The 12030-nt window shown below is 41.6% G+C and overlaps 1 protein-coding gene across 1 annotated transcript; it reads left to right on the top strand.

Annotated features, from left to right (window-relative positions):
* The first annotated feature begins 34 nt into the window (after window positions 1-34).
* rgs16 (regulator of G protein signaling 16) lies at window positions 35-11858 on the top strand. Its single transcript, XM_008122363.2, has 5 exons — window positions 35-185; window positions 6711-6803; window positions 6948-7009; window positions 7552-7718; window positions 8822-11858. The coding sequence occupies exons 1-5, from the start codon at window positions 142-144 to the stop codon at window positions 9020-9022; spliced, it is 567 nt and encodes a 188-aa protein (XP_008120570.2). The 5' UTR covers window positions 35-141; the 3' UTR covers window positions 9023-11858.
* Window positions 11859-12030: the final 172 nt, after the last annotated feature.

Below are 12030 nucleotides of genomic sequence, written 5' to 3'. Positions count from 1 at the left end.
AGCCAAGGAGGCCCCGCCCCCTTCCCGCCCGCTATAAAGCACAGCTTACGACGCTGAGCCCAGAGTTGCAAGAGAGGAAGGAACGCCAAGCCAAGCGTCGCTCTGTATCCCTACCAAGACCCCCATCAAAGCCTTGCCATCATGTGCCGAGGTTTAGCCGCGCTGCCCGCCAGCTGCTTAGAAAGGTAAGCAGAGGCTTGGGAGGCTGCTTCCTGGGCTCCCACAATGGAGATCTGCTCCAAACTCTCCCTTTCCAACCATGCCAGCAGCGTGTTTCATGCCTTTTTGTTTACATCCCTTTTTCAAGGGAGGTAGAGTTGTTAGTCTGAGTTGGAAAGGTGAGGATTGATTGGGGAAGTTATGGGGAGGGAATATGACTTTTGTATTGGATGTTGTTTTTTATTCTATTTTAGACTGGATCTAAACTGCCATATAGTGCAGTGTGGTCGGTGTGTAGCCTCATAATGCAGTTTCAGTGCCATTCAACTGCATTATATGAGTACTGTCAGGAAAAAACCCCCAGATAACATTACATACTGACATCTGCACTGACATTATAATGCAGTTTCAAACTATTATATGGCATATTAGATGGGGCTATAGTCTTAACTATAGCGTGAGCGGCTGCTGTTAGCTCCAGCTCCTGCCAACCCAGCAGTTCGAAAACATGCCAATGTGAGTAGATCATTAGGTACCGCTCCGGCGGGAAGGTAACGGCGCTCCATGCAGTCATGCCGGCCACATGACCTTGGAGATGTCTATGGACAACGCCGACTCTTCGGCTTAGAAATGGAGATGAGCACAACCCCCAGAGTCGGTCACGACTGGACTTAACGTCAGGGGAAACCTTTACCTTTACGTTATAGTCTTAACACCAAATCACTATGCCACTTTGCTTCCAAAATAAAATAAAATGACTTATTATTATTATTAATAATTATTAATAAACATCATCTCAACACCAAATCCTATGCCACACTGCTTCCAAAATAAAATAAAATTGAATTCTATTATTATTATTATTATTATTAATAATAATAATAATAAATAAATAAATATAGTCCCAACACCAAATTCTATGCCACACTGCTTCCAAAATAAAAGAAAATGACATTCTATTATTATTATTATTATTATTATTATTATTTTCTAATAATAAATATAGTCCCAACACCAAATCCTATGCCACACTGCTTCCAAAATAAAATTGCATTCTATTATTTATTTATTTATTTATTTATTTATTATTATTAATTATCCACTCAGCCAGTTTTAAGCATAATTGTAATAACAACAACAACAACAACAACAATAACTTTATTCTTATATCCCGTCCCATCTCCCTGAAGGGACTCAGGGAGGATTACATGGGGATCAAGCCGTAAAAAACACAATGATCCATAGCATAAAATTACATTTCAAAATTAATACATAAATATATATAAAAACATTGAACATCATAATTCAATAACTGACCAGTGCCGTGGACATATTCTGAGTTGGGGTGAGGGATAAAATCTGTGTATAGTAGGAATAAAAGCCATTGGTAAGAAGAGGCATAAATCAGTGCAAAGCTATAGGTGAGGTAGAGATGTGCTGATTGAATCAAAAGCACGTTGAAATAGTTTTCAAGCATGACTTTTAAACTCGTGCCCTGTGTTTTCATCTCTGTCCTGTGCATTTAATATGCATTTTATAGAAATATGTTTCAATATGTCTCTGTTATAGAGCTACATTTTAATATGTGTTTTTATAGAGTTTTTGCAATGTGTGTGTATTTGGACTGTGCTGTGGCCCGGTACAAGGAGAGGTGGGTAAGAAATAACAGTATTATTATTCTTTTATTATTATTATTTTATTATTATTGTATTTCTTACCCGCCTTTCCTCGTGGCTCCAGGCAGGACATAACACAGTTAAAAACCAATCAGCAGAAAAACATTGTGTTAAATATGTACATTAAAACATATACATGTATTACAATGCACAGTACAAAGATTAAAAATATAGGACGCAAGTTTATATGGGTCAATGCCGACCATATCTTGCAGTTCCAAACAGGATTACAGTATATGGCAGGGTAGAATCCAGCCTTTCGTGGCTATGTTTTGTTTTTACATTTTCAATTTCTTGGATTTAAGTTAGACTTCGAAAAATTTACTACTACTTGTAATAGTAATAATAATGAACAAGTGAGGCTGGAGCACTTTCCTGGAGTTTGAGGACTGGCTGAGTTTATAGGATAAGAAAAAGAACAGCTGAGCTTATACTTTGTGCAGCTGCTATGGAGTGTTGTTTGCTAGCTACCTGTTCTTGCATGTTTATATAGAAAGGCACCTGCTACATACACGGGATTTTTCTCTCCTGCTTAAGATGAAGTCCTTAAAATGTTAGGATGGAAGATTTTGTAGTTTAAAGAAGGCAGTCTCAGCTCGGGAGAGCCAGTCTGGTATATGGGGCACCTATCTTTGCAGTGCTGTTCTCCCAGAGACCGCTGCAAGCCATTAGCATTCCTGCCACGCGCCCGGCACACGGTGGTGAGCTAAGAATAGACAACGGCGCACCAGGCAACCATCTCCAAAAATGTCGCAGCGATGCGCCAAGCAGCGAGGCATCGCTTGAGCTGTTGAACCAGCACTGTTGCTGCAGGCAGTTCTTGCCGGAGGCCCAAAGGCAGATAGCTGTGCCGAAGACATTAAGTATAATGGTGAGCCAGGTGGCAGAGTTGAGTTTTACTGGAGTAGGAGGGGGACTGGTGCCAGGGCACATCAGGAGAGAAGAACTCAGCTCTGTGATGTTGCAAAAGTGGAAACTATTTGCAGATGCCTCTTTAAACTGGAACTATGGCATCACAATGTGGAAAAATTTTCCATTGTTCTGTTCATGCAGGATAGGGAATCATTCCAGTTATAATCACTTTCACTGATCTTGTAATAGGGATGGCAGAAAAACCCTTTCTATACACCAGCTTTTACTCCAAAGAGAGTTCCAGACGTTGACAAGCCAGTTACATGAATAGATAACATAGCCCAACAACAACAAAAAGCACTGCTTGGATGTCTTGGTTTTTAGGCCTGCTCCTGGGGGTTATTTGGGGCACTGATTCAGAAAATTGCATTGAATACACCACATGAGCTCTAGTGCCTTATGTACGGTTATCATGATTTCTTATGAGCAAGCAGATGAATCCTAGAATCCTAGAATAATAGAGTTGGAAGAGAACATATGAGCTATCTAGTTCAACCCCCCTGCCATACAGGAAAAGCATCCCTGACAGATGGCCATTCAGCCTCTGTTTAAAAGCTTCCAAGGCAGAGAGTTCCACTGTTGAGCAGTTCTTACAGTCAGGAAGTTTTTCCTAATGTTCAGGTAGAATCTCCTTTCCTGTAATTTGAACCCAAATGATGAAGACTGGTATATGACAGCTAGAATATAGGGGAAAACGGGTGCACTTTTTGGAATTGGCAGGTGAGGTACTGTATACCCTAACATTTGAGGCACCAAAATGTTGATCAGTGTTCAGACTTCTTCCTCACTCTTACAGTATTTCTGGACTGGGCAACTGCAGCAGGTGCGGGGCCATGTTTCGGTTCCTGGGGCTCTTTAAGGGTCAAAAGTGTACTAGAACATAGAATCATAGAATAATAGAGTTGGAAGAGACCACATGGGCCATCTAATCCAACCCCCTGCCATGCAGGAAAAGCACAAAGTACCCCTGACAGATCACCATCCAGCCTCTGTTTAAAAGCTTCCAAGGGAGGAGCTTCCACCGCACTCCAAGGCAGCGAGTTCCACTGTTGAACAGCTCTTATGGTCATGGAGTTCTTAATGTTCAGGTGGAATCTCCTTTCCTGTAATTTGAACCCATTGCTCCTAGTCCTAGTCTCCAGGACAGCAGAAAACAAGCCTGATCCCTCTTCCTCGTGGCATCCTTTCAAATATTTATACATGGATAACATGTCTCCCCTTAACCTTCTCTTCTGCAGGCTAAACCTACCCAGTTCTTTAAGACGCTCCTCATAGGGTATGGGCTCCAGAGCTTTGATCATTTCCATCACCCTCCTCTGGACACATTCTAGCTTATCAATTTCTCCTTTGAACTGTGGTGCCCAGAATTGGACACAATAGTCCAGGTGAGGTCTAACCAAAGCAGAATACAGAGGCACCATGACTTCCCTGGATCTAGACACTATACTCCTTTTGATGAGGCCCAAAATCCCATTGGCTTTCTTAGCTGCTGCATCACACTGTTGGCTCATGTTCAACTTGTTGTCCACAAAGACTCCGAGATCTTTTTTACATGGACTGTTGTCAAGCCAGGCATCAACCATCCTGTATCTGTGCACCATCAACAACAACACTGTAGCTAGAAGTCTATATTTGGTTTTGAAAAACAGTTTTTCTCCCTATTAAACAGTGCCAGGACGGGGGACTGACGCCTATTTAATGGGAAATTGTGCTCCTGAACGCTTTTAGTAGAAGCAATACATCTTTTTTGGGGGGTGAGAATAAGAGTCCAGGGGTTTGGTGGGTCACAAAAAATAGCCTCCTGCACATTGTGCACTTTGCTCTTATTCATTCTAAAGAGGGCTTTTATCATTGTGAATGACACCTATTTATATGAGATGTTTAGTGTTTACATCAGTGGTGTCCAACCTTTGGTCCTTCAGGTGTTTTGGACTTTGGCTAGCGCTTCTGGGAGTTGGAATACCAAGCATCTAAAGCTAGTGTTAGTGGTTTTTGTGAGTGTTTCTATCAGGGGAAGTGTCCCCCAAGCACCTCTTCTGTACTCCATTTATATTTCCAGGGAAATTTAAGTATCTCTATCTGGTTGTATTTCTCTGTTGAACATGTGAAAGTTTGAAGGATGGGAAATCTTCTTGGTGGGCACCAGACCAAGCCAGGCAGTCTTCAACAGAAGTAGCAGAGAGAAGGAAACAACTAAATGGTACCATATGTTTCAGGCGGAAAGAAACTGGCCTCTGCAACAGATGGCTAGCAGGCAAAGAGTTCTGTGTGTATTGTGTTGCTCCACTTCCTTTGCAATTGAAGAACAGATGCCATGGAACAAATGTATCAAATAAGTAAAAGTACCATGCCCATGTCAATTAGAAACTAAATCTTATGTAATTTTATAAAGAAAAACTTTTGAAACAAAAATGTTTTCGGACAACAGAAATGAATAGATCCCATTGCTGTCCATTTCTGTTGAGATTCTCAATTCATACTTGGGTGCTGTGTAGCAATATGACTTCCCAAGACCTCTGCCACGTAGAGGGTGAAGGATGAATGAGACAGAAGGAAGTTCTTACGGGAAATTGCAGCTTAGCCAACAAAAGGGCACTGTTGAATCATGCAAGTTGTAAAGATTGATAGCTAATTCACCAATAAATATTTGAATACTAAAGATAAGGAAGATTCATTGCTTCCCAGATCCTGTTTTCCTTTCTTAAGTAAGCAAGGGTGGATGAGATCCTGTAGACCAAAGATTGCAAGTCTATGGACCTTCAGATGTTGTTGGATGTTGTCTTTCACATTTGCCAAGCTGCTTATACTGATGGGAATTTTCAAATGTCTATGAATCCCATACTTGCTACAAAGTTGTGAAAGTAATGAAAACTTCTGGATTGCTTTACCTTTATAACAGATGGGGACCAATTGTTTTGGAAATTATTTCATATGTGTTTTGTTTGTGTGTAATTCAGCCAGGTTTTCCATATGTATTAGAATTCGCAGCTTTATTTTTCCTAATAGAAATGCTTGCCAGCTTGCAGATAACAGAGATCTGAGTAATGAAACATAATTCCTCATGTGTGTTGTTCATCCCCTCCTTTTGGAAAAGTATGCCCCAGTGATCATCTTTCCTTTGGTTTCCCCATATATCTATAGGCTAGGACAGGGGTAGACCAAATGTGGCCCCCGGGGATATTATTGTGGCTCTTAGGGATAAGATGCCCGAAAATAATCTCTGGGGGTACATCTGGGGGTCTTTTCATCATGATTGGAGCCCTTTGAACTTTCCAGGGGTCAAAATGAAGCTCTACACAATTGTTTTTTAATCACTTGCCTTAAAATCCAATCTAGAAGTCCATTATAAACTCAAAACATGCCTCCATGTCTCTATAGAGCCCTGCTTATTAAACTGTAGATTCTGACCTCAAATGGTGTCTCTTTAGCTCAGTGTCGGGGTCATTAAAAATTTGGCAACAATGAAAGTTCTGAATCCCACCTGTTTATTCAGATTGTTAGTAACATGCAGTGTTTACAGTGGACTCTTCAGAAAATGCTTCAGTTGTACTCCACAAAAACGGGCCTATTTAGCAAGCCTTACACATTCTGGTTTATTGTAACTCAATGTTTGATTTCTATACCTATTTTATATACTTATACACCTGGGGTCACTTAAAAAATCATGGGCAGAAAGGAGTCGCGACTAAAAAGAATTTAAGCTCTACCCTAGAGGATGTTTGGGAGCATATAGATCCAAAGAATTGGATTTTAAATTTTTTGTTTTGGAAACAAGTACAACTCTTCTATGTCTCCCAGAGGATTATGGCAACTTTATAGGCTTCCACAGTTGTCCGTCTTGTTTTCAATCTTGCAAGAAGCAATTTTCATTAACAGAGACAGGCACACACTGCTGCCACCTTATGGAGACTTCATTTTTTAAAATAGTATTTTGACCTCCTATACTCTTCTCATATTTTTCAGAGCCAAGGAGTTCAAGTCCCGCTTGGGGATTCTACTTCATAAACCAGAGTTTGGCTGTAAATTTGGAAACATGGGCAAGGCCACAAAGCACAGGTAAGCAACGTCTAGAAGACAGTCCATGTTCTTAATTTACGCTAACTAGGATTCTTATTTGGTCTTTTGCCTCTATTCCTTACTACACACAAATAATTTTTGCCTCCATCTTCTTAACATGAATCTAACATTTTTCTTCTCCAGATACTCCTTGGAGGAAGTGCTTGGATGGAAGGATTCTTTTGAGAATCTACTGAGGAGTAAAAGTGAGTATGAAAATCTTCCAAGGTAGTGACAGTAGAATATCATAGCGATAAGTAGCAGGACCCAGAGTTGTAACATGTTTTTCTTTATCTTGGCTCTCACAAAGTGGTAATCTCTTAACTTTCCATAAAATTTCAATAGGAACAACAATGTTTTCCAGGCATGTTTATGAAAGTAGTTTCCTTACAAAAGCCACCAAATAGAAAATACAGTACCAACATCCCATTCATGTTAAACTCTGGGACAAATAGCAGATGACATTAAACATTTCTCCAATTCTTTTTTCTGGGATTTTGTTCTTTCAAATAGTCAGACATCATGATGGGTCCTTCTTGTATCTAGCAAGGTCTTAGCATGGGTGGTACAGGATTTGTGGTAGCTCTTTCTGCCATATTATTCCCCTATATCCCCAAAGCTACTGCTTTCTGCAAGGGGAAAACAAGTATGCATTATGTAAGCCACTCTGCAGCCCTTAAGAAAGATTCTGCTGTGATTTAATATGAATACACTTACTAAATTGGATATTTCCTGTCCATGTTTGCAGATGGGGTGGCAGCATTCCATGAGTTTCTTAAAACAGAATTCAGTGAAGAGAATCTGGAATTTTGGCTAGCCTGCGAAGAGTATAAGAGAACGCGCTCAAAAGGAAAATTGTCAGCCAAAGCCAACAGGATCTTTGAAGACTTTGTCCAAACTGAGGCTCCCAGAGAGGTGAGTTTGCATTCTTGGTATGAATTGTAGGGACATCCGCCTTCATGGAGGACAGCCCACTATTTGAAGGGCTGTTCCAGGGGAAAGGAACAGTCTTAACACTGTGATTATCATAAATACATCAGAAGAGGTCCAAGTGGTCCATTCACCTGTGATACTATGGATATTTTCCTACAAGGTTATAATATCTCATTTGCCAGCTTTGATTGCTAAATGTGTCGCCTGCCCTTTTTGGATCCCATGTAGCTCTAGAAGCAGCAAGGCTATACTGATACAGGCTTTGCCTCTCCCAGAATAGATTGTTGTAATATACTGTATGGTAAAGGTAAAGGTTTCCCCCTGACATTAAGTCTAATTGTGTCCAACATTGGGGGTTGATGTCCTTTTTTTCTAAGCCAAAGAGCCAGCATTGTCCATAGACACCTCCTAGGTCATGTGGCTAGCATGACTGCATGGAGCGCCATTACCTTCCCGCCAGACCTATTGATCTACTCACATTTGCATGTTTTCGAACTACTAAGTTGGCAGAAGCTGGGGCTAACAGCGGGAGCTCACTCCGCTCCCCGGATTCAAACTGCTAACCTTTCGGTCAACAAGTTCAGCAGCTCAGCAGTTTAACCCGCTGGGCCACCAGGGGCCACCACTATTGTAATATATCCCATACCAAATATTTATTAGGGGTGTGCAAATCAAGTAAACCCCGTGCTGTTTTTGGTGTCTGATTTTTGGCTGCCCCATTCCATTTTTTCGGGGGCCGCTTAAATTCGGGAGGGCAAAATGCCATTTTTCGATTTGGCTCACCCTGGTGTATATAGACTATTTTGGCAAAAAGGCATGTGATACGCTTTCTTGCTCAGATTGCTCAGGAAAGGCTAAGGGAGAATCCTCCTCCCAGTATGCAACCGAAAGCAGACGTTATCAGCCGCCACATGGTGTATTTCGGCCAAATTAATTCAAGCCCCATTGCCCTCCCCATTTCTAGACATTTGGTTGCCGAATCTGCTGAATTTCCCAGATCTCGTTTTGAAAAATGACATTGTTCACCCTCCTAATATTTATACATATACCAAATTACTAACAAGAGTGTTGTCCTTCCTTTACAGGTGAACCTCGACCATGAAACCAGAGAGGCCACTAGGAGGAATGTTATTGCTGCCACTTCTGATTGCTTCGAAGAAGCCCAAGTCAAAACTCACACCTTGATGGAGAAAGACTCTTATCCGAGGTTTCTGAAATCCGCCTACTACAGAGACCTGACAGAGCAAGCGATGAGCCACAAAATGAGCAAACCTGTGCACACTTGAGCCCACCTTGGAGCCATTGCTTAAGACTGTGCTGGGGGGGAGAGAGAGAGACCTGGAAGGAGGAGACAGGAGCTGTAGTAGGAGATGGGATGAGCTTCTGAGTAGCAACTCTGGCTGGGACCTCTAATGCTTCCATGCACCCAGAAGCTCTCCTGAAGGGCAAGGGGGAACCTCCCTTGCACTTCAGAAGGGAGGCTTGGTGTGGAGAAAACAAGCTTGGGTGAAACGTCCTGGAGGATGTAGTACAAGGATTCCTTTGCTCTCTAGGCAGAAGGAAAAAGCAAAAGGAAGATGATGCTTGGACAACAAAAATGGGAGGTTTGAATTCCCCTCCAAACCTGTTTGCCATCTGCTGTTGAATGTTCTGTGTTGTGAACTCATGAACACACATCACTCAAAGTCTGTCAGCTCTCAGAACCCTGCCTCAACATGGACCACAAACTGTACATAGCACCTGTGGTTGTGTGATTCTCATCCAACGCATACCAACTTCAGAAGCCTGCCACAGTTCTCTGCATGTTTTTGCACTGCTGGCTGGAGGCTCCAGGGCTCGGCATCATAGCAACACTGGCGTCGCCTTGCATTTGTCCCCAGATGAATGCTGCATTTGCTTAACTCCAACAGTGTTCATAGATCGTTGTCTTCTGCCGTGCCAAGCAAGCTTTCTTCCAGTAACATCCATGGAAGGCACATGGACTTGATGTATTGTACCTCTCCAAATATTATATGCAACCTTGGGTGATGCACCCTGTTTTTAATTATTTATATTTATATTTATTCAAAGAAATATATTTATTCTATTTATTTTTTAGGAAGTGCATTGTAGGAGCACAGCACTTTAGAATCAGGTGCTACAAACTCATTGCAGTGAGGAATCTATAAAGTTGAAACCGGACCAGTGGACAATTTTGCCACACTTACATAATATGTTAAAAGTATAGCCCTGCCAATAGATAAACAAACAGGAAGGGTTAAATCGGCAAAAGGTTGATTAGCCCACCATACTTTCTGCTATCCCAACTGCATATCCTTGTCAATAATCATTTGTGACAAGATATGGGATGGAGGAATGGTGAGAGTTACGATGCAGCAATAGCTACAGCGTCACACATTTCCCTACTATAGAATTCCTTTTTGGCTTCACCCGTTCTGGGTAAGCATTTTCATTACAAGCCCTGATGAAATGGATGACAGTATGCATGCCTTTAAAAATGGACATGCAGGAGCCACACCTAAGTATATTGTGCCCATCATCTGACAAATATATTTTGGAAAACAATGTGGAGAAATCTAGTGAGGAGTAGTCAAACCTCAGACCTGTAGCTGATGCATCCCATCCAAAGCATAGTAATGTTGCTAAAAGCGTGGTAGCAAGTGAGCCTCATAATTTTTTAATACATTACATGATTTAATTTCAGAGAGAGGGAGAAACAGTATGCTGTTTAAATATAGAATATCACTTGTATTTTTGCTCAGGAGGAAAATAGTTACATGTACATTTACATTTCACTGAACGAGTGAAAGGCAGATTTACATGTAGCCAGCGTTCCCTTTTTTGGTATCCTGTTACAGGTTCACATAACACCCCTTAATGTGTGGCAACTAGTTTGTTGGTGCAGAATTGGAAACATCTACATCAGTGTTTCTCAACATTGGGGTCCCCAGATGTTTTTGGCCTTCAATGCCCCGAAACAGCTGGTAAACTGGCTGGGATATCTGGGAGTTGTAGGCCAAAAACATCTGATTAGCCCAAGTTGAGAATCACTGATCTACATCTATCAATTCTAGGGCCAGCCTGGATCAGAAATGCTCCAGAGTGGCCCCAGAGGTGTTCAGATGTTCCATCCCTGACCTAGGACAACAGCGTAGTGGAGTCTACACAGTCCAGCCAGGCCAAAAGCAATTTGGTCCGACTACTGTCACCTTTAACTGTTACCTCTGTCACAGTAACAGTTGTGGAGCTCTGGCTCATCCCTGGGTGCATTTGCTGATGTTATCAAAGGCACGTGGCAATGGTCAGGAACTCTGCCATCATTTGCTATGGTGAAGAGGTGACATTGACCGATTTATCCCCTTTTCTTGTGCCGATGAGCACAGGAACAGGGATGGTGATGCTGGCCTATGTGGGCTGCACTGGAGCAGATAAGTTGTCCACACCGCACAATGTTTACTTTGAAATTCCAGAGAAACTCCAGTTCATTCCCCTTTCTATGTCACATGGGGCTAAATCAGTTTAATCTGCATTAAGGACCAAAAGTCTCTCTCTGTTGTTTGGACTTCTGGTCCACTTCGGATTTTAGAGTTAGTGTAGACAATCCCGAAGACGGAGGTACAGGCCCACTGGAACTTCTTCCTGCAAGCATCTGTCTATACTGTCATTCATTCTGCAATGTACTCCAAGCAGGCTTGTTGAGGACCGATAGGGGTAACTATTGATGGAAAAATTGAACCCTGAGTGGTTTATTTGAATCAAATCTTACATCCTGTCTCCTTCATTTGCTTGGCTGCAGAGCAGAGTATATGCTCGCGCAACATAAACCCATCTAGAATTGTTAATGTGATTTAAGTATCCAAAGTGGCTGGGAAACTGTAAACGTACAACTACTAAGCAATTTACTGTGCAATTTAAAACTGTAGTCTGGTTCATGAATGTATGGTCCTTGCTCATTGACTGTAGCATCAAATGATGTGTGAATGAATCATTGTGGTGTAATAACTGCAGACATAATGTTTGTATTGTCAATGTTAAGTTGAGTACAAATGATTTCTTTTGGAGTTGCTTTCCATATTCTGCTGAGTCTCACTTGGTAATAAAATGGTAAGACCAAATAGTGTACATAGGTGTGTCGACCAGTCCTTTGTTTATTCTCTGAAGTCTTCTGTACAGATATGTAGACATAACAGTTGACAATATGTATTCAGGTTCAGAAGTTTAATTGAAGCTCCCATGAGTCCTAGCCAGCACAACCATTGAGGTGAAATGATGCAATTTCCTGCTTACCAACATC

The sequence above is a fragment of the Anolis carolinensis genome, chromosome 4 (assembly GCF_035594765.1).
Source record: "Anolis carolinensis isolate JA03-04 chromosome 4, rAnoCar3.1.pri, whole genome shotgun sequence".
Lineage (NCBI taxonomy): Eukaryota > Metazoa > Chordata > Lepidosauria > Squamata > Dactyloidae > Anolis > Anolis carolinensis.
This window is presented reverse-complemented; position numbering and strand designations above follow the sequence as displayed.